Raw genomic sequence first — 27,940 nt, 5'->3', positions numbered from 1 at the left:
TTACTCTTACTGGCCCGAAAATATCGAAATCCTTCTTGCTGACGAATTTTTCTAACCGTGCTGTGGCTGGCATTGAATTTCTCGGCGATATCATAAAGGGCGAACACGAAATTATTGCGACACCAAAAATGTCATGCCAATTTTCTTATAATGTTTAGAATCAAACCAACATTTTAGGGTAGTTTTATACATATATTTAGTTCAAAAATCAAAAGAAAAGTTAATCGATGGAGCCTTGAGTGTAAAATTGAACGCATTTTCGCTTGATGCCCTCCATCAAAGTCTTTACAGTGTCATCCGGTACCAGTTTCTCAGTTTTTTTCCATTTTCTTAACATGTCCTTCTCGTCTTTGACTGTCTTCTTGCTCTTCCGAAGTTCCCGCTTCATTATTGCCCAGTACTGCTCCACCGGGCGCAGCTCCCGACTGTTTGGCGGATTCATGTCCTTTGGAACAAAATAGACAGAATTGGCCTCATACCACTCCAGGACACTTTTAGAATAGTGGCATGATGCCAAATCTGGCCAAAATAGCGGAGCTTCGTCGTGCTGCTGCAAGAACGGCAAAAGGCGCTTCTCGAGGCACTCAGATTTGTAGATCTCGCCATTTACTGTGCCCTTTGTCCCGAATATTTGGAGGCGAACTTCGACATTTTCTTCTTCTTAAATTTGTCGTCCACATCGAACTTGCTCTTGCCGGTGAAAAACTCCAACCCCGGAATTTGCTTAAAATCGGCTTTTATATACGTTTCGTCGTCCATCACACAGCAGCCATATTTTGTCAGCATCTTCTCGTAGAGCTTCCGTGCCCGAGTTTTAGCCGTCGATTGTTGCCGCTCATCGCGGTTTGGGAAGTTCTGTACCTTGTATGTATGTAGTCCAGCTCTCTTATTTGCATTCTGGACGTAGCTCTGCGACATGCCGATCTTTTTAGCCAAATCACGGCTTGAGACGTTGGGATTTGCTTTAATCATCAGCTTCACCTTTCCCTCCGTCTTTTTGTTCTCCGGTCCCGGTTTTCTTCCAGCTCCTTAACCGTGGTCCAACGTCAACCGCTCCTGGAACCGCTTCAACACTCTGGAGACGGTTGAATGGTGAATGTTCAACATTTTTCCCAACTGCCGGTGCGACAGGTCAGGAAATTCCAGGTGTTTGGAAAGAATTTGTTCTCTCAACTCGCGTTGGTTCACCTCCATTTTCGTTGAATCGAAAAACACGACTTCGAGTTTGACAGCATGTACACAATACACATCAATGAGAAAGTGTGCAAAATTTGGTTGATTTTTACCCAATGGTAAAAAAGTTATGCCCTGTTGAATGTGTCGCAATAATCTCGTGTTCGCCCTTTAGTCCGACAGCCCTGGGTTTGCCCAAACCGTTCTCAACACCTTCCAATGCAGCTTCCGATCCTTCGTTCCACTACGACGCTTGATATGATCCTGCCGCTAACGGAAACGTTTGAGAACACCACACGGTCGATTTAGCCAATTTCAACTAATTTACGATTTTTGAACCTGACCACGTCGAATTTTCCAAGTGGGTTTCCTCTAAATGTATTTTCGATTCACGGCTTCCATCAAGTATAACTACTTAAAAAAAATTAAAACGTGACGAACTTTTTAGCACTGAAAGAGAAAACATTTCAAAACAAACTACTGTCAAAACATTCCAGATCCGAGCGCTGGGAGCACTGCAGTAAAATAAACAGTGCATCCAGATATTAAATGACCAGCTTTTCATTGCAAAACGATATACACAGCAAACAATTAATTTTGATATCACATCAAAGTGGATGCACTTCAACCGTGTCAAAAATATGGTGTAATATTACTTGCCAAAAAAGACAAAATTATCATTAATACAGTGCATGAACTGACATTACACTGCTTTTACTGCATTTGTTTGTTTTTGTGGCCATAAAAATTACATTAGATTTTCGCCATGATTGAAGTGCATCCTCTTGGATGTAAAATTAAAATTTATGTTTTGCTGAGTAGTGGTGGTTTGTGGTTATGTTCCTTATCGCAAAATATAAAAACCCGTATTTTTTATGTTGTCATTAGGGTGACCATTTCCTTGTTAGGGTGGTCCAAAACTTTTGAACCACAGGGTCGATTTCAATCTAATCCAATCTAATCTAACACCAACACAGCCAGTTCCTGGAAAATGATATATAAACCTACATTATTTTTCTTGTCTATTTGATATATGTTTCACATCGAAGATGGGTCACACATATCAAAATGGCTAGGCCTACTGTGCAGCATTTAAGGGGCAAGATGATTCAGAAAACATCGGGCCTGTTTAAATCGAAGATTTAAACACGATGCTTCAGAATCCAATAAATGGATGAAACGTGGACATCTCGTACCGTACGTTCCAATTTCGGTAATTATATGATTGGTTGGTCGTTGGAAGCATCAAAGCAAGGAAGGTTAAGTGATGCTCCATTTTCTTCTGACGGTTGGGACATGAGCACTAACTCTTGTCCTAGCCTTTTATGACTTATGGCTATAGCGCCATTACTCGCTTTCTGAAAAGAGAAGAGGGAAAGGAAAAGGAGAAGGACAAAGGGAAAAGGATTATGTGATATCTATGAACATAAACAATATTTTTGATTTGAAATATACAATATAGAAATGCGCGCGGTGGTCACTACCCAAGTCTTGTCACTATTATCAAGTCATAAAAAGTAACAAGAACTAAAATGTGATCCTTTGATTGCTGGAAAATCCTGATTCCCTAGTTTGAAGTTGTCACGACTAAGGTTCGGTAGATTGCGGCACAGAGATCTCCCAACGTTACTGGTTTGAAAAGATAAAAATTTACAAAATGGAACGAACTCACCAAGTTTAGCCAATTGAACCTGAAGGGGAAGCCGGTGCCGGTGGTGTAGTGGTAAGCGTGACTGCTTTCTAACACCCCGTTGGGTCTGGGTTCAATCCCAGCCGAGGTCGGTGGGATTTTTCTGAGGCATAAAAATCTCTGGTTACGTCTTCCTTCGGAAGGGAAGTAAAGCCGTTGGTCCCGGCCCATGTGTGTTGAATGGGTGCGATATTCTACGCAGGTGTGGAAGCTGCCTTCCTGCACATTCGATGGCCGTCAATGGATGGCAATCGATGTCCGTCGGTGATTGGCACTAGATTGCGGAACAGAGACCGACGTTAAATAAAGGAAAGAAAAGAACCTGAAGGCTGCCTGACATGTGTTGATGTAGAAGTCCAGATTGTAGACGAAGCTTGACGAAGATCAACATGAACTAGTCCGGTCTATGGTAGTTGCGCGGAATGTCTTCCTTCGATTTGAAATAAATAAATGTTCGGATCTATGTAGTCGATTTTTGATGTGCATTGGCAAGCTTTTTCGTGGCCAATAGTCAGGTTCAACGCTGCGACTCAACGAATGATGGGACGAATGATGGGACGAATGATGGGACGAATGATGGGACGAATGATGGGACGAATGATGGGACGCCTCGTGGAGGCTCTACTTGGCTTCAGAACAGCTTCGCAGCGTCAAATAATAGGGACCTAGAATGAGGAACTAGAAATTGTCTCCTGGGCCTGGTTATGGCCAGATCAGCAACCGATTATAGATTTAAAAAAAAAACTCCACGGAAAAAACAAACGTCAGTTTCGAACACACGCACAGGTCGATTTCAAACATCAAAATATCAAAGGTAATTTAAAATACTTTTTAGAAAAATTTAGATTTTGTATTGAATGAAATTGATTGTATCTGTTTTTATGGTTTTCATGGTTTGTAGATAGATGTCGCAATATGTAAATATATTTTTCCTTGAAAATTAAGGCATTTTACACATAATGTCACAAAATCAGCGATGTGTTTTTTTTTTCGTTTTTGAGTTATATTTTTTTGAAGTTATCAAGTTTTGGGGTTTCACTCAATTCTCCTATGCGACTAGACTACCATACATCGTGAAATTGTTACAGTCGCTATGAATCGATAGAGTAATGTGTAAAAAAAAGTAATTTTTGAAAAAAAAATCAATTATTTGGACCACAGTAAAATGAAAATGATCACCCTAATGACGAAATAAAAAAATACGGGTCGAATATTTTGCGATAAGGAACAAAACTACACATTTTTACAAAATTCTGAGAACCACTATATCGTTTTCCTATGGAATAGCTGCATCATTTCCAGAATGAACAATACGGATACAATGAAAAATGAAACAGTTACAGACAATTTTTGATGTTCGTTTTATAACATAAATAGTCTTAGTAACGTTCCAGGAGATTCTGGAGAGTTTCAAAAGTTTCTTTATATGGCATTTTAAGAAGATTCTCAACGGAATTCTGAGGAAAACTCTCTTACACTTCTGAGGTTAAATGCAAAATTAATGAAGACTGAATATCAAGAGTTTTTTGAAGGGTATTCCCAAAGTGTTTTACACAGAATTCCGAGACTGACATGCAGAATGTTTTTAGGGCATTACAACGAGAATTCGAGAGTGGAATCCAGAAATTCTTGAGAAATTTTCAAATATATCTTGAGATATTTTCTATAGCAATAACTTAATTAATTAATACATTGAAAGTTTTTCAAGAGCCTGTACACAGAGATTCATGATCAAGGATTAACAAAAAATGTCAAGATTCTAAGACTTCGATTGAGAACTAATTCCAATTTCCTGGTCTAAGAAAACTAACTAACATTGAGATAGGGTGGTAGTCTGAAAATTGTGCTCAAACTTGGAAAGATGACATGAAGATCTAATTTAACTAACATATTCAAAATGCCGGATATCAGATATCTAGAAAATGATTGGATTGTGAAGTTAAAAAAAAATCATGCGTTTGAGGCACAGAAATGGATTACCGTAAGCTGTCAGTTTTGATCTCACAACCACTCACATCATGGCACCATCTTCCTATGGGCAAAAAGTAATTTTAAAAAATCGACCTTAGAAGCAAACACAAAAAATGGTAGACCAGTTCTGTAATAATAATGTGTATTTTTTTTTTCGGAAATGGTTCTAAGTTCGTAAAAATTATGATGTTCCGGTGTTGTCCACACAAATTAAAATGCCGTAAGTTTTTCATTACTAGCGACATCTGTTGCTGAGATCAACCAATCTGGTATTCTATTGTTAAAGAATCTCACTGGAATCATTAAGGAAAATTATCACGATTTTGGACTTGACAAATTTTTTAAATCTAGGAACTTGCAGGTATTGTCATTCTTTGATTCATTTCATGTGAATGTACAAACTTATACAGGAACATTTTGTTGTCTCGATCCTATAGGCTCGAATCTCAGCCTAGGACTTCAAACATATTTTAGCATTAGCATTAGCATTAGCATTATTGACCGCCCACGGTTGCTACTCTGTTATTACCAGATCAGCTGCAATTACACAGAGAACCAACAGATGATGTTTGGGACTAACATTCATCCTCAATGTGTAAAAACTGAAGATCTAATATTTAGCTATACCAGCGCCGGCCGTGTCCGAATGCAGGTTCAATAGGGAATGGGAAGGAATGTGTTGACGTGATACTCGCTGTGAAGGAAACCGAGAAATCCTCTGCGCTTCCACGAGAAATCACTGGGATGTTGGATGTGGGGAAAGGTTTGCAGCAGCCGGGATCGTTTTTGGTAAACTAATGCTGACCGTAGTGATTTATAATAGGTACACAAACACATACATACGGGCGCATACACACGCACACACACTCGCACTCGTGAGTATAAACAGAATATAAAATGATATTAACTTTATTTTATCTTAACTTTAACATAACTTAAACATAACTTTAACTTAACTTTAACTTAACTTTAACTTAACTTTGACTTAACTTTAACTTAACTTTAACTTAACTTTAACTTAACTTTAACCTAACTTTAACTTAACTTTAACTTAACTTTAACTTAGCTTTAACTTAACTTTAACTTAACTTTAACTTAACTTTATCTTAACTTTAACTTAACTTTAACTTAGCTTTAACTTAACTTTAACTTAACTTAAACTTAACTTTAACTTAACTTAAACTTAACTTTAACTTAACTTTAACTTAGCTTTAACTTAACTTTAACTTAACTTTAACTTAACTTTAACTTAACTTTAACTTAACTTTAGCCTAACTTTAACTTAACTTTAACTTAACTTTAACTTAGCTTTAACTTAACTTTAACTTAACATAACTTTAACTTAACTTTAACTTAACTTTAATTTTACTTTAACTTTACTTTAACTTTACATTAACTTTACTTTAACTTCTGTAGGCTAGTTCATCTCTAAGCTGAAAAAGTGAATATTTATTTGACTATATGTTTTTAGTATTACTTCTACGTGAAGTCAACGATTTACATAGTTGAAGATGCCAATTTCAAATAACAGACCGCAGTGGCAATCCTTACACGACAGATGGAGCAGATGAAAGCATAGAGTTGATAGTTCCGTTAGAGTACGGATGGGAGCATACCATCAATTACTGTCAATGGTCGAAAGGTACAGTAGCAACACCTACCCCACCCGTGCCACCTCGAGATCGTCAAGTCGACGATGACAGGAGCACATATCGTGGTAGGGGTAAACAATAGTTGCAATTTCCAAACCTACGACTGGATGCCTTCCTTCAAATAACAATTGAAGTGCGGTAAAAATCGGTAGATCTGTTTCAAACACACAGTTGGTACTTGAACGGGTCGGTTTTCATCTCTTTTTGCCAGTGGTGGCGGGGGGGGGGACACCCCTCACCATCCCTCTCCAAAGGGGGAGTTTGGTAAAGAGAGATGAAAAAACCGATTTGTACCTTCCTTAAAAGTTGTCCTAGCTTGCTATTCTAATATCTATATACAATCTTCACACTGCCCTACTCTAACGGAACTATCAACTCCATGCCCTCATCCACTCCATCCACCGTATAAAAACTACCACTACAGTCTGTTATTTGAAATTAGCATCTTCAACTATGAATATTTATAATATAAATGCAAAATTCAATAATATAAATGAAATATTATAATAAAATCCTAGAGGTGTTTCATCATCGAAGAGCTGAAAGCAAGCTTAAATAATTAAAATCCACCTAGGACTTCAAACATATTTTACATATAAACAATACACTTTAGAGAAGTTTCGCCAAAAGTATCATTCTTTTGGTTAAACCACATATAAGTTATAGTCATTAATGTATATGGCGTTTTTCACGAACTGTATCAATACAAACTTAGAAAAATTGATGTAAATTTAGGTGTTCTGAGACTGACATATACGAGCGTCAATTTTGTAATAAAATTGAGTCATAATAGACGCGAAATTCAGCTCAATCAAACTTACTTTTCGTCGAGTACCGAGCTTGTCAGTCTCGGAGCACTTAATTTTACATAACATGTTTGTTTACGTCTCATCCTTTATATCAAATATGGATTCCGTCACGTGTAAGATTACGTATTTCTAAGTGTGTAGATCAAACCTATACAGAAGTTGTGCTTCCCTAAAACGAATAGTACCCATAACCGAGACCCAACTTTAAAATGGTGCTCACGATTTGAAAATCAACGCTCACAAAATCCGAAATCGTCCACAATCCATTCCATTCAAATATACCAGTGAAATATACCTACGTAAGTAGGTATATCAACTAATCTATATAATGAACGACCACGCTAATTTCAATTGAACTAAGTGCAGTTTTCCGATTGTCGTCACAGTTTCCTGCTTTGCCAACCATCTCCTAGTTCCGAACCGAAATGACCCGAACGAACCGAAATGACCCGAACGAACCAAACACCGCCGGTCAAAACTGCTACAACAATATTACCAATCGAGGCAATTTGGTGGGGTCGAAGCGGCTGAATGGAACGTCATCGTGCGTCAGCTGGACGCGGTCAACCCCACCACGAGGGCATCTTTCTTTGCTGGCACCTATCTTCTGCTCGTGCGCTCGGTGTTGGCCGTTCGTCGTATTAAATTTTCTTCGAAAGATCCATTAGTTGTTGTAGGAAACACCATGAAGTTTACGGTGGCACAGTGCTGGAGAGTGTGCGATTCATTGGGAATAATATGAAATCTTCTCACCCTTAAAAAGTACTTGAAGACATCTCTGTCTCAATGGTGTGTCTAGAACATTCTTTTTTTGAGAAATAAACGTATGAAAAGATATTCATAGAAAACCAATTTTTCAGGGGCCACCCTAACTTGCTTATTTAAAAAAATCATAACTCATGAACCATAAGAGATGAAAGTTTGATGGGCTTAGCAAAGGTGCCGCTATCTCACATAATAAAAAAGTTCACATTTTCAATTCTCCAATTTTATGGACCACCCTAATTTCACTAACATAAAAAAAATTGGCCAAAAAATATGAAGAAACATTCTTAGAATAATTTTCTTAGAATAAGGTTATTTTAATGAAATGAATGTATTTTAAAACACAAACATTTATTTATTCTCGTTATTTTCATTCATACATTGAACTTTATACATCCAAAGTGGACTAATCTTCAATAGCAAATAACAGTTTGAGAAACTAGTCTGACGCTCACAATACTTCTCATCAAATGTTTAAACTTCTCTGAACTTTTTCGGACTTCATAACGATCAACGAAAACTTTTAATAATTCGCTGAAATTTCCGAAACTTCTTAAAATTTATGTAATTTATTTAACATTAACAGAACTGCTCTGACGTGCTCTGTTCTTTCCATAAGTTGTCCAAACTTCTCTAAAGTTTTTTAAAGTTCTCTCGATGCTTGTTGTACTACCCTGATTTTAATTAAACTGTCTTAAACATGTTTAAGCATACGCGAACTTCGGAACTTATATGAAGATCTCAATCATCAATAATAATCTCTGAAATTCTATGAAAATCTGGAAACTTCTTAAATTCCCGCTAATTTTCTGAAACTAATGAAACTGAACTCCCCGTGAAATGCCTCATTTGTTGGAGCTTACTAAGCTTCTTTGACATCCTCTCGCATTTTGCTAATCTGCATGATTATTCCTGAAGTTCTCGGATCTCCCCTTAAGTTCCATAGACTACTATGAAGTTCTCGACATGTTTCTGAAGATCTCTACGCTTCTGTGAAGTTTTCGAAGTTTTTCTGAAATTCCTTTTTAACTCTTCTGTGATTTTCGTGGAATGAAACGGAATAATTAATATAGTTCTATGATTTTCACTGAAGTTCTCAACATTTTTCTGAAGTTCGTGGAACTGCCCTTAAATTATCGACACTAGTTCATAACTTCATCAATAGTCTAAAAATTCCTGATGTTTTTAAAACTGCCAAACAGATTTCTGAATTTCCTTTAAGTTCTCTAGACTGCCCTGAATTACTCAGTATTTTTTTATAAGAGCTCAGAATGAAACGGAAATTCATTAAATTGCCTTGAAGTTTCCACAATTTTTCACGATCACAAACGCGTGGTTGGAGCCTTTAAACGGAAACCGAACGCCTCAGTTCGAAATGTGGCTAAAAAGCTGCATGTGAGCAAGACTTTCGTGCAGAATACCAAAACTCGAGCTGGACTACGTACGTTTAAAGTTCAGAAGTCCCCAAACCGTGACGATGTCGAAGTTCGCCAAGAAGTTCTTAATTTGGCAAGCGATTTGTACTTGCGGAAAGCAGAGTACCCCTTTCGTTACCGCAAGCACCATGAATGGACAGGTGTATTTGGAAGAGTGTCTCCAAAAGCGGCTTCTCCCTCTCCTGAAGGCTCACGATGGTCCGACGATCTTCTGGCCGGATTTGGCATCAGGTTACTACACGAAGGACGTGCTAGAGTGGTATAAGGGGAATGATGTCGATTTCGTTCCGAAAGATCTGAACCCCCCAAACACTCCGGAACTGCGCCCAATAGAAAAAATACTGGGCCTTCACAATGGCCGACCTAAAGAGGTGAAAATGTAGAATAAATGAAGAAAGCATGGGTTAATAAGCAAAAACTGTCGATTCTGAGGTCGTGCAGAACCTTATGGCTGGGGTTAAGGCCAAAGTTCGCGCATTCGGATATAAAGGCGAAATAAATTAAATAAATTATGCCAAAACTAACTTTAATTGTTTATTTTTACTCCCTCAAAATTTGGTGATAATCGGATAAAATCTCGAATTTTTAAAATGAATTTTGTGTCTGCGGATTTTAAACGGTACACCCTCGGAATATCCCATAATTCCACGGAACCTCCTTATAAGTTGCTGCAAATTTCCTTAAGGTAATGGGATTATTGAAAAGTTATCTGAAAATCGTCCTCGTTGTGCTCGGAACTTCACTGAATATCATTAAACTATCTAAAACAATCTAAATTCCTTAGAAGATCTTTGTTGAAGTACTTGAAATATCCATGATAAAACACCCTTAAAATATTCATACACTTTCCGGATCTGAAATTCTTTTGGAGCTTTTCTGAAGATTCCCTGAGTTTCTCGAAACTTCTTTAAGATTTCTGAAATATTCATGAAACTATTTGAGCTGCACTTTGATTATCTGATCTGTCTTGATGTTGTCGGGGCTTTTTGAAGCTCTCAACTGTATCGAAAATAGCGATTCTGCTCTTAAATAAATGGAATTCTCGTAAACACCTTTGAACTTCCTTGAAATTCTCTGGACTTCTGTGAAATTCCTGGAATTTTTCTGGAGTTTTCAGAAATTCTCTCAAGGTTTCCGTACTTCCCTGAAATTCTCGCAATATCCTAAGGGTTCTCGATTTTTTGTATAGCAGATCATGGAACTATCCTGAATTTGGCTAAACTCACTCTAATAGATCTTTGAACTGCGCCAAAAGTCTGGACTAGAGTTACAGGAACTGCCCTTAAGATCTCTAAATCCCCCAAATATCTCTAGATCTGCCTCTTTTAAGCAACTTAAAACTTCCTCAAGTTCTCTTTATTTCTGAACTACTCTTGGCACCGGTGAAGTTCTCTGAAATTAACGATATTTTGGAAGAGTTTGCGTCTGCTTCATGTGATTCTGTGGGTACTGATCTCATTCCTCTAAATATTTTGAAAGTGTCTTTACGTGTCACTCTACCTTACATCACAGACTTATTTAATTTTTGTATAACCACTTCAGAATTTCCATGTTCATGGAAAGTGGCTAAGACTGTTCCTATTGGTAAGATTGACAATCCAGCTACAGAAAAGGATTAGAGATCTATTAGCATACTTTGTGCTCTGTCGAAAATTTAAATGAATAAATTCTATCCAATCAACTAAACGAACATCTTAATAATCATAATCTGCTATATTCTTTACAATCTGGTTATCGTAAGAACTGCAACACGATTACAGCTCTTAAAAAAATGAAGACAATTTAAGAAATGCTCTTGATAAGAAAATGTTAATCGTGATGGCGCTCTTAGATTTCAGCAAAGCTTTGGATTCAATTAATCATCGGAAACTCTGCAATAAACTTGCTAATTGTTTTAAAATTGGTCATTACTCAGTGAATTTAATCTTATCATATTTGGCTGGCCGATCACAGTATGTTGAATTTAATAACATGCAATCCAATTACGTGCATGTTCTGAGTGGGGTTCCTCAGGGATCCATCCTGGGACCTCTAATTTTTTTCTATGTTCATCAATTATGCCCAATGTTTTATTAAATTGTAAACTTCACTTATATGCAGATGACTCCAAACTATACATTTCTGGCAAATTGAATAATGTTGCTTAAACTAAATCATTATTAAATAGTGATATAGAAAATATCTTTAAATGTTGTGAAACTAATGGTCTTATTTTGAACAGGGCAAAAACACAAACTATTATTTTTAGAACAAAACGAACTGGTATTCAGGATTTCCCATTAGTTAAAGTGGGTGCTGATATCATTATGTATTCTGACACTGTTAAAAATCTTGGTATTGTAATGGATTGCAACCTAAACTGGGCTGCTCAAGGCAGCAAACAGCAAACAATACAGTACGCTTAACTCCCTAGTTTTGTTACGTCACTCCACGCCTCAACGTATCAGACTTCAGCTGACTTGATTCTTGATCGTTCCGTTATTTTTGTACGGGATAGCCTCTTTAGCTTAACTTCTAAGACAATTACAAAGAAATTAAACTTGGTATTTAATGCCGTTACCAGATACGTATACGACCCGCGGAAATACGATTACATTTCTAACTTTTCTAATTTATTACTCAGGTACGATTTCGTCATTTACATAAAACTTAGAATGTGTATTCAAACTTTAAAAATTTTAAACGAAAGTCCGGTTTATCTTCGAAACCTTCTTTATTCACTCATAATCTTCTAGGTCAAGTGTTTTAATTATTCCAAAATGCTTTACAGTTTTTTTAAGTGCATCATTGCGCTATCGTTCGGTTCGATTATGGAATGAACTACCGAGGCACTTCTTTAAAGATCCTGCAGATTCTCGGAAGCTAACAGAAGTGGTGCTCAAAGCTTCCAGTAAGATCCCCATATTTTCAGGATGTTAACTTCCCGTATGTTCCCGCAGTTTGTTTATGCAGCTTCGCTGAAAACTCTCAGCATTTCCATTAATTTCTCAGAACGTTTGTAAAGTTCATACAATTGTTATGAAATCAATGGGACTGAAGAGCTCTAATCGTTAATTACAAACTTCAAATAAATAAAAACAAAATTTCCTTAATTCTGGCACTTTGGAAATTTTTAATATCTTAAACTTGTGCATGGAAAACGAATTATCAGAACATAGAATATTTTGAGGTCTTAGAATTACTCAAATTTAATAAATGTTTAACTTCAACATTTATTGGATCTGATTGTACAGCTGTTTCTTTAAAACTGTTTGTCATGTTATTGTACCAAAAACAGCATATTTAAAAAAAAAAGCTTTCTTATTATAAATCTGGAAATAACCCGTTAAAGTTCTGGAAAAAATCAGGGAATCATATTAAGCCGAATGAGTAGGCTCCACAGTGCTCAAACGGTTCCAAATTGGGTCCTGATTAGCCTCTCAAAATTTGAACTACTTTAGTAAAAAACTGACTTGGCACAAACCATTTCAAGTTTATATGGGAATTACTATGGGAGAACTTATGTTTTTGTTGATATCTATCTAACAATTCACCACATCATTATACTTTTAAAAATGGTAGCAGTGATTGTAGCAAATTTTCTCTGCTACATCTTTGTTGAAAACCACTTTTCAATCAAATGTAAGGAACAGTAGTTATTAATGATTCAAGTCACTGGTGTCTTATGATTATGCTCATTCGACTGTTCAGCAGGCAACATTGGTGTTTCTGGTGCGAAGAATAGAGCACAAATATCATGGCTACTATGTCACACTGCAGAATCCAGTGTTGCCCACAAAACAGCTGCTTGATCATGCCATAAGATTATCAATATCTTTATCAATTAATAACTATTTAGTTTGACATTTGACTGAAAAACGATATTTCGCAAAGTTGTAGCTAAGAGAATTTTCCGTAAAAATAGTTATAGAAATTTTCGAAAAAGCAATATGGAAAATGGGCAGAAGACAATGAACAAAAAGTTTAGTTTTCCCATAGTAATTTCCATATAAACTTCGAATGGTTTGTGCCAAGTCAGTTTTTTACCAAATGAGATTAAATTTTGGGAGGCTAATCAGGACCTGATTTGAAACCGCTTGAGCAGTGTGGAACAAAAATTTCAAGTTTTGCATCAGTCTAGAAAGACGATAGGTAGTCTAGTCGCATAAGAGTATTGAGCAAAAACCCAAAACTTGATAACTTAAAAAATATATAACTCAAAACCAAAAAAATACATCGATGTTTTTTTTTAAATGTTGTGTAAAAAAGCATACATTTTCAAGGAAAGTATAAAACATATTGCACCCGCTGTCTACCATGAACACCATAAAAAAAATAATTACAATCAATGTTTTCCAATACAAAATCCCATTATTTTAATATTACTATATATTTTTTTCTATCTTTTGTTATATATTCGGCAATAAACTCTATTACCGAGCAATACGCAATCTTGAATTGTACAAAAAAATACTGTTTGATCAGTAAGTCTTTAAAGACATTCCGGCGAAAGTAGCTGCACATCCTAGTAAATGCAGGGCTGGTAGTGCTGATGCGATATAATAGTAGTGACTTTAGTGACTAAAATTACGGAAATAGTGACCAAATAGTGACTTGTAAATACTGAATAAGTAACCATTTATATGATAACATAGAAATTCAAATACGGTTTGATATTGAAATAAACTTTTTATGTCATGGAACTTAAAATCAAATTACATAAATTCCTTTAATTTAACCGAATCTCACAACGAAATCTCCTGTGAAGAGCACTTGAAGTGATTTGAATAATTCTCTTTTGTTTACGTTATACATGATGACTAGCAAATATTAATTTCAATTTTTTTATGATCTTGAATTGGATTCTGCCTTGGAAAATTTTAATATATCTAGGTAGATAACTTTGATAATTCGCTACGAACTTCTCACAGAATTTCTTCAGAATGATCTCAAGAACTTTTTTAGAATGATTCCCCTTCTCTTAAACTTAGAGGCAAATAAACTTTTACAAAAAATAATACTGCATTCTTGAAATTGTTTGCAGAACAATCAACTAAATTCTTGGAAATAGATTATTTTCGTTGTTGGAAATGCTTAACATCAAATATCAGAATTAAAGTGGACATTTTATACGATAGATGCCGAGATGAAAGTAAACAGTTCATAGTTCCGTTATAGTACGGCAGTGTGAAATTTGTATATAGAAAGTAGAAAGCGAACAAACGACAATTTTGAGGAAGGTACAACTCGGGTAGAGCATCTCCTTTACCAAGCTCATCCGTTAATAAGGATGGGGAGGGGTGTTTCCCCCTGCCACGACTGGCAAAAGGAATGATCGCCGATTTGCTCATGTACCTCCGATGTGCGGAAACAGTTATATCGATTGTTTCACACTCAAGTCGCCATATGACGTAAACAACTACCCGATTCGTACTTTCCTCAAAATTGTCCTTTGCTCACTTTCTACTTTGTATATACAATTTTCAAACTGCCATACTATAACGGAACTATCAACTCTATAATTTAATCTCCTCATCTATCGTATAAAATTACCACTTTAAGACAGATATTTGACGTTAAGCATGTCCAATTATGTGTATAATAAATTCACGCAAGAAGTAATAACACATGATTAGTTAAAGTAGATTATTTTCGATTTTGTATTGATTCTTCTAGGAACTCCCTGAAGGCCCCCCTTCCATAAATCCATTTTAAATATATGTGAATTCTCCTTAGAATTTCCATGCAATTAACCTCAGAAATTTCATAAATTTCTGCTTAGAATAATCTTGGACTTCTTCCCTGCATTCAATAGGAAATTCAATTCGTATTCTCCTAAGAATTCCCATAGTATTTCCTCAGAATTCACAAAACAAAAATCCGTCACAGAATAATTTTGAATCTATTATCAGAATTCTTTTGGGATTGAACCTTCAAAATTCGATTCCATTTGAATTCTCTGAATTTATTTCGAACTCTTTAGAATTCTCTTGGAATTTCAGAATTAATTTTGAATTGAGGGGTTAGAAGGAAAGGGGTGTAAGTGACTTTGATCGATTCTCTTCATCGACTTTCTCTTTCGTTAATAATTCAACTGCAAATACATTCCTTGATTCGTGTGTCATTCTGGCTGCTAGATGAGAACCTCCTTTATCAAACTATGTCGCAGAAATAGCGCAAAATCCGTTTATAGAGCTGTGACTATCAAAAGAGAAAGTCGATGAAGAGAATAGCTCAAAGTTACTTACACCCCTTTCCTTCGAACCTCCTCAATTCTTATTAGAATTGAACATAGAATCCTCATCTAATCATCATAGAATTCTTCTCAGAACTCTCGTTAAATGCACTCTCAATTATATTGGAATTATTTCCAAAATTGTTTCGGAGCTGAATTTTGCGCCTCTAATAATTTAAAAAATAATCAAAAGCGACGCTCGTATGTGTTAAGCCAAGTTTAACTATACATATAGGTAAACCTGGCTTAAGATTTAAGCGGAGATGAAGAAATCGGTCCTCAGAGCACTTAATTTTACATGAGACTTTCGTAGTCTGTACTTTGGTATTCTCCTCTGATATATCTTGGTGTCATCCCTAGAATCCTTTGAAATTATCTTAAAATTTACTTTGGATTTTTTAAACTTCTTAATCATCCTTGAAAGACTTTTGAAAATCTATCACAGACAAATGCCTTTGGAAAGTTGTCAAGGTTTACAATTTATTTTCTGGGAAAGGAGGTATATTTTCTCCGATTTTTAATCAAAATTGAAGGCATTTCCCAATAGTTTTCCTGGTGTTCTAAAGTTACCCTGGTTAAAATTTTAATTTTTTTAACAGTTATGTATATTTTGTTAAAACTACGTCTCGGCGGCAGGTACTCAATTTAAACATTTTGTTAATATTTTTTAAATTTCACTCTATTTTAGTAGTGAAAAAGTGACTTTAGTGACTATTTTTAGGGAAATAGTGACTTTAGTGACTTTTTGGTGTAAAAAGTGACTTTTTAGTGACTGGCTTCAAAATAGTGACCAAGTCACTAAAAAGTGACCTGCTACCAGCCTTGCAAATGCTGTGTTTCTTCTGTCTAGAAACACAGTTAATAAAATTAAGATTTTCAGCACTTAACATCTTGTATTACCGAGATTCAACTCACAACAACCGAATGTCGGCATTATATTTGTTTTAAACAGGGTCTTCAGTAAATTAATTGGATAACTGTACAAAGTCAGTTAAAAAATATCAAACATCAAAATGCTGATTAAGTATGTAGACAAACACAAAAGTTGTGGCTGATAGTGTGTGTCCGTTTTATAAACAAAACAGTCCTTATCGTGCATACGAAAAACACTTCCATTGACTTTCAAATTGACGGCCTTGGTCTTCGGAAGATTACAAAAATAGCAATCTGGAATTTATGATATCGACTTCATTTTCAGTTTGGGACCCGAAGAGTTAATATCACGTTTATTATTTTCTAAAAATAGATCTAAAAAAATTCCACTCCATGCTTATTAAAACATGTGCTAAACAGCATCTTTTTCAGCTCCATATACGTAAGAGAAATAAATATTCCACATGATCCTCTTTGTAAACGTGCTAACAAAATTATATGCACGGATATGTCACACTTCATCTTGAACAAAGTTTCACTTCGGAAAGCTAAAAAGTAAAGGTGCTAAAAGCTTCGCATATATGTCTACCAAACCAGAGTCTGCTCCATAAATAGACAACATTCTATAGAAAAGGAACAACTGGTTGAACCGAAAATATTTACCCTCCCAATTTCCACCCTAATCTGGCCCACTATCCTTCGAGTGATCTTGAGAAAGCTCCGTAGACTCGCGTGTATGGCTCGAGGAAAATCTGCACACGAGTTGCTTCTACTGCCGCTACGAACGGTTGTTTGTTTGTGCGCGCTCGGTTTTACCGATCGCTGCTGGTGGTGGCAGAGAAAGAGAATGAGAGAGGGGGCACCTCGTCAATGGCCGTACCACCGAGGAACGGTACCGCGTGGTGCAGAGTGCGCGGGCAACAACAGCGCCGCCGACTGCGACTTTATAAATACAATACGCCAGGCGATCGAACTCGTCAGTCTTCACTTGCGCTTTCGTGTGTCCCCAAGGCAACCAACCAAGCAAACCTTCTGAAGTGCTTCACTGAAGAAAGTTGAGGAAAAGTAGCAAGAAGCAAGGGTTAAGCGACTTAACCTACATAAGTGTGCAAGTGTGGTGTGTTGAACTTTCATCCACGTGAACCTGTTGCACTCTGAAACCAAAAAGAAGAAAGTGAAACTTATCCCGTTTGAACTTTGCCAATCGATTTCAACCAATAAAAAAGAAAAGACAAATAAAATGAAAGTGAAAATAAATGATCGAATCGATCAACGATTCGAAAGTGACATTACCTAACCTTGAGTGAAAAGTGCTCTGGCACCATGAATGATAAATGATATTGATATCTATTTCAATGTGTCGTGATACAGCACCAACGTCGAATATGTGGCCCTCGGACGACAAGTACCGCCGAAGATCTCGCTCAAGCGGACCCCGCTGGAAGGGATGTGTCCCTCGAGGGAACCTCCGCCGTGCGTTCCGGCCAGCCGACGCTACCGGACCCACGATGGGACGTGCAACAACCGGAAGCGGCCGCGCTGGGGATCGGCCCAGATGCCGTTCCATCGTTTCCTGGCCCCGGAGTACGCGGACGGTGTCGAAGGAATAAGGTGAGTTTGAACACGAAGTTTTTTTTTTTTCAATGGCAATCTCAGGACGATTAGTTACACGGTTACATGCAACTCTAGGGGAATGATCGATTCGTCGGAAGTGTAAATTGTGATCTTACTTTTAAATTAAGAGTTAAAGACTCATCTGCAATTACTGAGGGTACTCTTTCATATAATAAGGCTAACGGAAAAGTCGGAAAAGTTCCTGTAAATAAAGAATATACCACATTTGAAACACACAGCAAAAAACAGCATAAGGAAATCCCAATTCAAACGTTCGCGGTTTCAGTTTTAAGAAATTTACATTGCAAAAGGACTTGATATAATCGATCAAACGGTTTATATCAACTACGAAAGCTACATTCGAAAACATAGCAATTTAGTTATACGAAATCAAAGTAACATACCATTCACAGTGAACATTTTTTATTAGAAAATTTGCAAACTTTTTAAAATCTTGATAGTTGAATAACAGCTTATTCAGCTCAAAAGAAGTTTATTCAGTTTTTACTTAGCTATAATATGTCTGTTGGCATGTACCGTAAAATGCGACCAATTTTAGCTGCAGAAAAGCTTATACGAGCAAACATTACCTTATGCTGCAAAAACAGGCGTATTCAGCTATTAACCAATCAAATTATTCATTGGAAAGACTGCTCCATCTAACCGACATTTTTCTTTTCAATAATGCTATGAGTAAACTTCATCGACCTTTTATCAAACGGCTTTCGACGACCGTTTTTGCAACATCAATTTGTGCAAGTATTTAATGTAAATGTAATGTAAAAATCAATTTGACGCTTCATCAACTGTGACTGTGACTGAGAGCAATTATGAAAACATTCTGATTAAAGCAAAGTCAATGTATTTTACTAAATATATTCTCAAACAACCAACCAATATGCAGTTTAATTCAGAATCGTATATGAAAACGTTAAAATTCATCGTATTATGTTTAAGTTAAATCGTATATAATGCAAAACTTCAATGTACAGTACCAGACAAAAGTATATAACATCGTGATATTTTTTCTCTCAAAAAAAAACAATAAGCTGTAGCTTTTTAGGATGTGCGTCAATTTATTCAAGATTTATCTGTAAAGTTTTTGACTAGATTAGATGAGTGTACACGAAGTTTAATCAATTCTAGTAAAAATCTTCTTATGTGATTTTTCAAATTGTTATTTTTGGTAGTACAATAAACAGAATCTACTGAAATTTTGTACATTTATAGTCATAGATCTGTTAACATATTTTAGCCAAATTAAAGGCGTTTCTTTAATTTGACTAAAATCTGCTAGACAATAAAGACAAATTATTAACTGCTTGTGTTCACCAACTTATGAAATTGGCTAATGTTTTACTTTGGCCGCTTTGGGTTTTCATTTTGCTGCCAACAATTTTATTATACCTACCTAGTGTATATAAACCTATTTTGACAAACATAAGTCGCCATCTTGGATTTCCAAATTATGTTATAAATAGACACAACTTTTTTAATGTAGGCCATTCATGCGATTTTAAGGTCATTCTGGTCTTATAAAAGTAGAAATACACCAGTTTTGGTATGTACCAGTTATGATAACCCATGGGATTTAAATGGAGTAGGGTCAAAACTGATACCTTTGCGTAAATGGCATTGTGTCATAATTGGAACATTTACCCTTTTTGTCTACAATATTGACAGCTCGGAGTTAGTGGAATTTTGGTGTGGTATCAACAAACGTTTGACAACCACTGTATTAGCCACAATTAGAGAAGAGATCGTGAGATACTTCAATATTTCTATCGGTATATTTATATTGGTATAATCGACTAAAAGTTTGCTAACTGAAAGGAACTTTTCGATTATTTTCCAAATATCAACTTATCGTAGAAAAATGTTGACCCCTGTCAAATTTTGATCAACTAGCAACTTATATTGTACAGTTGTCAAAGAACGGCTGAAGTATGCTGCGATTTTTATACAAATTAAAATGTCCCTTTTAGTTAGCGAACGATCATGTACCAAGCCCCCAGGAAACGTTCCAACCGCAAACTACAGGGTCAATTTCCCAACACACTACCGCAGGAACTCCATCTAACCCCACTTCCCTCTCATTTTCGCAGACGTTCCATCGCCAACAACCTCCTACCGTCGGCTCGCTTCATCAGCCTGGTCGTGCACGGAGCCCGCCAAGAAGAAGCCCCAGTCACCATGATGCTTGCCCTGTGGGGTCAACTGCTCGATCACGATCTCACCGCCACAGCTCAACCGCGCAGTCTTAACGGATCTACTCCGCGTTGTTGCGGACGAAACGACGAAGGCCTCCATCCGTCGTGCCTGCCCATCAAAGTGCCACTGGATGATCCATGGCTTTCGCCGCTGGGTGTCCGCTGTCTGGAGTTCCTCCGTTCAGCACCGGCCCAACGGCGTGATTGCTTGCTGTCATGGCGCGAACAAACCAATCAGGTTACCTCCTACATCGACGCCTCACCGATCTACTCCAGCAATCCACGGACCTCGGACAATGCACGGATCTTCCGCAACGGAATGCTCCTATTCGGACGGGGTCCTCCAAGTGAAGACGTTTGCTTCCGAGCTGCTCTCGCGAACCAATGCATCCGTCCCGGAGACGCCCGAAGCGGTGAACAGCCTGGACTACTGATGCTTCACATGATCTGGGTTAACGAACATAACCAAATTGCCACTCAGCTCTCCGACATCAATCCACACTGGAGCGATGAAAAGCTGTACCAGGAAGCCCGTCGAATCGTTGGAGCCGTGTTCCAGCACATCACCTTCCGGGAGTTCCTTCCTATCATATTGGGCAAGGAGGTTTGTCACCTGTTCGACTTGGATCTTGAAAACAGTGGGTTCTACAGGGGATACGATCCGAACGTAAATCCAACGGTGGCGAACGAGTTCTCGGCAGCTGCGTTTCGATTCGGGCATTCGTTGATTCAGGGATCTTACATGCGGGCAGATAGGCATCATCGATTCATTGTTAATAATGTAACGCTCCACGAGGAAAGCGCTGAGGGGGATCTTGGCGGACCGGGTTCGCTGCACCGACTGGTGCGAGGTATGGTTAATCAGCGTGCACTGAAGCGAGATGAATTCATCACCGCGGAACTAACGAATCATCTATTTCAGACAAGAAGTGAGTATTGAATGGGTTTTTGGCCTGGGGTTGCGCCATTACAAGAACTTTTTATTGGACAGGTTTCCCATTTGGATTGGACTTGGCAGCGATCAACATACAGCGCGGTCGAGATCACGGAATTCAACCGTACATCAACTGGCGAATACCTTGCGGGTTAACTCCCATCAAGGATTGGGCGGATCTGGATCGCGTCATGGGACCAGCATCAGCCTTGCGGTTACGTAAAGCGTACCGCTCAGTTGACGATATAGATCTGTTTGTTGGTGGTCTAGCCGAACGTCCAGTCGTGGGAGGTATCGTAGGACCTACCTTTGCCTGTATAATTGCCCAACAGTTTGGTAATCTTCGTAAAGGGGATCGGTTCTGGTACGAAAACCCAGGTTTTGAGTCTTCTTTTACCCCAGCGCAGCTGGAATCCATCCGACAAGTTGCCTTCTCGCAAGTTCTTTGCCGGGCACTTGGAAGTGGTACCCTGCAACCTCATGTATTTCTACCAGCTGACACTGCACAAAACGAACGACTACCGTGTGACTCAAAACTGATGGCACCAATTGACCTAGAACCTTGGACGGAACGAGACCCATTTACGAGACCAAATGACGATACGGAGCAAAGCGACAATGACGTAAGTGCACCACAATCCGTTTTCTCTACCACCACGACCAGGAAACCTACAAAAAACGCCAACATCGTAAATAAAGTAGACTTCACCCCCAACGGAAACACAGGACTACAGATACCGTCCAACGGACAGATCGTACTAAACTCTCCGAGACCATCGACGACAGTCGTGAACAATAAGCTAGACTTGACGCCGAACACGCCTCGACCGACTGCATCGCAAACGACTCCACCCAGACCTATTCCACATAAAGACCCTATCCCAACGCCATCGACCGGAATTGACAACAAACTGGACCTGACGGGTACGACTGCACCCCCGAAACGGAAACCTACCAGAAAAACAACACCGAAAAGACGACCGACTGTATCGACAAATGTGATCATCAACAACATAGACTTCAGCCTGAAACGTGACTCTACCGATAACGTAACCGACGACGAAGAACGTAAACACTCGTTGACAAAACGTGACCTAAACCTTTCAAAGTTGTTTACAAAAGAAGACAACGCAACTCTACATTCTAAAATACACAATAACGCTCTTCGAAGTGGCTACTACGCGGCACCTGCACCCGCACCACCCTCTGACTACGATGACGTTAACTACTACAATATCGACTCTGACCCACCCGTATTCGTCAAACCCGGATACGGTCACGACTCAGGCTACGGACTTGTGACAAACCCACCTCCAAACCCTTACTACGGAAGTTACTATACGACTGAACCACCACCACCTCCACCTCCACCTCAACCACCATATTGCGGAGGCTACAGCTGCTACAATCCACCTTTGACGACCTACAATCCTTACGGACAGGACACGCGACGACCCGCCAACCGACGTACGACCCTTAAACATGTACTTACTAACAAGATCATTACCTCCGACTACGACAACGACCAACTTCTAAATCGACAAACGACCAGACGACCTCAATCACAAACTCAAAACGTTTTCCAAAGACCTGGACTACTAGTAATAAATAATGTTAGACCAAACGACAAACCTATCTTTCTATCGCCATCTCCTTCCACACCTGTACTACCTTCATCTAGTCTGAACTCTAATGTCTTTCTTCAAAGCTCTAAAAATCCTTCCCCTTCAGCTGCCTCTCAGTCTGTCTTTTCCGTCGACCCTCGACCTCAATACTCTTCCTCCCGACCTATCGCTCACCAACCATCATCTGTACCTTCGCCTATATTCTCTCAGAAAAATACTAGTAACCGAAAACCACAGAAACAACTCTTTGCAACGGACCATACAGACCAACTACCTTCCCGTATTCTTCCACCTCTTCTTATACAAGACTATGACTACGACATACCGGACGCCAACCGACATGATACGTTAAACGTCCACGAACATGACGGTTACCTTCGACCGGAACAGAACAAATACGAACCGTTAAAGAAGACCAACGACCAGTGGACATACCGAAACTACAGTTACTACAATGCCCGTGAGACTGGTGTTATTGACGGTTACAAAATATTACCAACGACTAACGCGACACTTTGGTCACGCACGGATCCGGAACGACGACGATACGCCGAACGGTATCAACAGCCACTGAAAGTAGACGACGACGACTTGGACCAATACGTTGGACCATACATTGACCGGGACAAAACAGCGCACAACCATGACGAACCGGACGATACAGACCAACACGCAGACGTTGAAGTGACGGACAACATTGACCTAACCGAAACGGAGACCGGAACGAACAAAACTGAATCGACAGACTTCAAAACGAAGGTCGAAACTGCCAACGAGAAAAACCAAGACAGGACTAAGCAGAAAGATCAACACATTCTACTGAAGGACTATCTCAAACCAGACAAACCCGATGAAATACGTATAAACGGACATTTACGAGACAAATTTGACAACCACAATATCGACAATCCACTTTTTGAAAACCTAACGAACTCAAAGAATACGCTAGACAAGTCTGACTCAAACGAAATACATACTATAAATGAAACTTACAATGACGATCAACTAAATCACATCAATGACCAGACGTCATTACCTACCGAGAACGAAACATCTAAAGACTCAAATGACAAGACTCAGAACTCATTATACGACGACCAAACGCTTGAATCGACTGAAGATAGTCATGAACATGACGACAATGACCACCGTACAAACGATACGATTCACAAGACGACATTGGACCTCATAGACTCCCATGACCATAACTTGTCAACGGAACTGGAAGCAAAGACAAACTCTGGACAAGCCTCACAAGACCATCACCAGCTGAACCTTGACAGGACAGTCCAAGGTGACTCCAAGTTGACCGACAGACGTAAACTGACAAAACCAACGCACGGACAAACATACTATGACGAATACGACCAAGAAACTGAACCAGACGACATTCTACCAGAACTAGATCAGACTGATGTGTACCTGAAGGACTCTGACTCTATCGATCCCCTGACCTTACTGAACATCCATGACGCTCACGCCCGAACGCCCGACCGAGTAGACGCTATAGAATCGATACTACCTGTAGACGAGACTGAGACCATCAACGACCTGTCGAAACCACCTTTACTAACTGACCCAACGAGACGACCGGACAAGACACCCCATCGACCTCAACGACCTGATCGACGCACGACAAGCAACCCCAGAAGACGTCGACCGACTTCGAACTCGAAACGACCGACGACAACTGGGACCACTCACGGACATGGACACCACAATGACCGACGACAACCGGGAATTGCGCTGGTTCCCTTTGTCCTGCTAACTAGTATCGAAAGGTAAGTCCGTCTCGTCAAATTTATTTCTATAAATTCGTTGCTAATCTTTGACCTTTTCCAACCCCACAGACCGGACAACTGGGTGATGTTCAACGTGGCCAAGTCAAAAAAGCGAAATCCACTGCCGGATGTTCCGCAGCTGAAAAGCGATGCGTTCTCGCTGAGCGAGCTACCGAAACCGATCAGTGCGGAAGACTGATGCGGATCATTATGTTGTCTTCTTTTGTAATCACGCTGACACTGACCGCGATGAGACGCGACTGATGAACGAGGATCACAAGGACTGATTGACCGACTAACTGACCGACTGACGAACATAAATGACGGGAGTACTTACTTTTGATCTAAACTAGACGGATACTGACGAAGACGATTTAAGACTAAGGCGACTAGAACTTTCTCGACTGTGAAACAAACCTTTGACTGGATATTTCTTTGACGTTCTGTTGCATAGGTTCGATTACATGAATTTGTTACTATTTATTGCATTATTTATTTATTGATATTTATTAAAACAATTTATAGCTATTTAAGTCCCGACGCTTAATTTAGTCTGTATGATGACAGTCCCTCGTGCAACACAAGTATAAGTATCAATGTTGCTCCACTAAGCTCTATCGATTCCAAATCAGGTCCTGATAATTCTCCCAAACTTTTAGTTTACTCGGATGCGAACTCATACTGCAATGGCTCTTTGCAGATTACACTTAGTTACTTACTTTTTTCTCAACGTCCTATCCCTTGCCATAATAATTTACGAAAAAGCTTCCTATCCTCTATTTCGTGAAATTGTATCAGCTACAACTTTGCTGAAGACCTGTAGTTTTGATCTGAGCATGCCAGATGGTACCTAACATTATACCTTTAGATGCAAATTTTAAACTCCTCCTATTAAGAAAATTATGGCAAAAAAAATCTTGCCGAATTCTCTTAATAGAAGAGGCTTAAAGCATAAACGTAGGTACCATGCGGTAGCTTTTTTTGCTCGACTGTTGAGCTGTTCAGCTCGACTGTTGAGCTGTTCAGCTCGACTGTTGAGCTGTTCAGAGCTGTTCAGCTCGACTGTTGAGCTGTTCAGCTCGACTGTTGAGCTGTTCAGTCCGTATTTTCGCTCGAGTTCTCGTTTCGATTTTGTTTCGTTTTGTGCTGTTGGTTGCGCCGTGGAAGTGTCGCCACCTTCTCGCGTTCTGGCAAGTTTACTTGAACTTGCAAACACGAAACAAATGGTGCGTAAATGGATGACAGGATGACGCCCGAAAACGGGTACTGTAAGCCAACCAGTATGCATTACTCCCGGAAGAAAATGGCGATGGTGACACCATTCCCATTGCAAGAAAAGAGCGGATTCCCCCGCTTTTCACGCCGGTGAAGGATGTTGCCAAGCTGGGTGCCGAACTGGCAAAACACAAGCTGCTGCCTGCTTCAAGCTTTGCAACATTGCATCGGTACCAAAATCATGTGATCCAGCCTGGAGGGGTACAAACAAATAGGATGTTTCCTGAAGGACAACAACGTGAACTTCTTTACGCATGATCTGCCATCGAGCAAGCCACTGAAGGTGGTTTTGCGTGGATTACCGTCGTTCGAGGCGGCTGCGGTGAAATCCAAGCTGGAGCGGCTTGGGCTCAAACCTGAGGCGATGTACCAAATGAACCGGCGTTACAACAACAACAACACCAGCTTCCGTGACCACTTGTTCCTGGTGCACTTCACGAGTCTTGCGGCTCTGAGATCCAAAATTCGGGACCTGTTTAAGGTCATCATCAGTTGGGAGCATTACAAACCCCAACATCGTGATGTTACGCAGTGTATGAACTGCCTCTGCCTATGGCCATGGCACCAAAAACTGCCATATGAAGACAAACTGCGGCAAGTGTGCTGGAACTCACTCAACTGCGTCCTGTGAGCAAGATGATGGCATAGAGCCAACGTGTGTCAACTGCGGTGGAAACCACCAAGCCTCCAATCGCGGATGTTCCAAGCGAGTGGAGTTCATGAATATCCGTCGGAAGGCTACAATCAACAACCAGCTCGGTCACCTCCGTAATCATCGTTCGCCCCCTGTACTCACGGAAGTCCAGTACCCAGCTCTCCAGGCCCGTCGACATGTTCCGAACCTAGCCCCGCTTCCGCTCAACAACCAACAAGCCAATCATGCGAGTATCCAAATGGTTTCCAACAGTCGGACAGTTCAGCATCGTCTCGCTGCTGCTGCGGCCCAGCCAATTCCAGGTTCATCCACCGCCCCTGGTTTATCATACGCTGGTGCTGTCTCAGGTGAACCTGTCGACGATTCTCCGTTCACCTCGGAGGAACTTGTGACACTCGTGGCCGAGGTCATCACCATCATGCGCACCTGCAAGACTCGATCTAAACAGCTACATGCTACCCTGTCCCTTGACACTTAATATGGACCGTGAAGCCATCAAGATCGTCAATTGGAATGCTTGCTCCTTGAAGAGCAAAAACATCGAGTTTGTTGACTTTCTCAACGAACTGCCCCAAGCAAACCAACATTAGGGACGGCTCGGCCGCAGACCTCCGAAGAGACATCATCAAGCTAACACGACGGCGGCTAAATTTCGTCATGGCTGGTGACCTGAACGCCAAACATCAAGCCTGGGGCAATAGTCGGCGAAACCAGAACGGCACAATCTTGTACAACGATCTGCAGGAAGCCCACTACAACATCCTGTGTCCGGACACTCCCACCCGGTTGAGTCGATCCGGAGCTCATGCCACCATGGACATCTTCATCAGCAACATTGGCGATAACATCTCTCAACCTATCGCCTATCAGGAACTGAGCTCGGACCACTATCCGGTGGTGGCCGAAGTAGGTTCTCGGCCAATAGGTTTCAAGTTTCCCGGGGAAATTACCATCGTGTCAACTGGCAGCAGTATCAGCGCTGTGTGGACACAGCAATAGACTGCGACGTCCTACCGGAGTCGTTCGAAGAAATCGATCAGTGTCTGCAAACCATCGAAGAGGCGATATCCCGTGACAGGGAGCAACACGTACCAGCATCCAGACAGGTGAGTCATACTCTGAACCTTGACAGCCCAACCAAAGATCTTATCAGTCTCTTTAACACCATTCGTAGGCAGTTCCAGCGTTCTGGGCTGCCCCACTTGAAGACCAATGTCAATAGGCTAACCAAAATTATCCAGGCCAGGATGGTGGAACTCAGAA

General features: G+C 39.6%; 1 protein-coding gene across 2 annotated transcripts in view; it reads left to right on the top strand.

The window, feature by feature from the left end:
- Positions 1-24,977, top strand: part of LOC135717641 (uncharacterized) — a 162,089-nt gene extending 137,112 nt beyond the window's left edge. For both annotated transcript variants that reach the window (XM_065239784.1, XM_065239783.1), the window contains exons 4-7: positions 17,955-18,194; positions 20,303-21,336; positions 21,399-24,747; positions 24,817-24,977. In XM_065239784.1, coding sequence (XP_065095856.1) covers positions 17,955-18,194; positions 20,303-21,336; positions 21,399-24,747; positions 24,817-24,946 — 4,753 coding nt within the window. In that variant the 3' untranslated portion in view covers positions 24,947-24,977. The remainder of the gene's footprint in view (positions 1-17,954; positions 18,195-20,302; positions 21,337-21,398; positions 24,748-24,816) is intronic.
- The last annotated feature ends 2,963 nt before the right edge of the window (positions 24,978-27,940 follow it).

This window comes from Ochlerotatus camptorhynchus, unplaced genomic scaffold (genome assembly GCF_037179485.1).
Source record: "Ochlerotatus camptorhynchus isolate MF236.1 unplaced genomic scaffold, CSIRO-AGI_Acam_v1.1 ptg000062l, whole genome shotgun sequence".
NCBI lineage: Eukaryota > Metazoa > Arthropoda > Insecta > Diptera > Culicidae > Ochlerotatus > Ochlerotatus camptorhynchus.
This window is presented reverse-complemented; position numbering and strand designations above follow the sequence as displayed.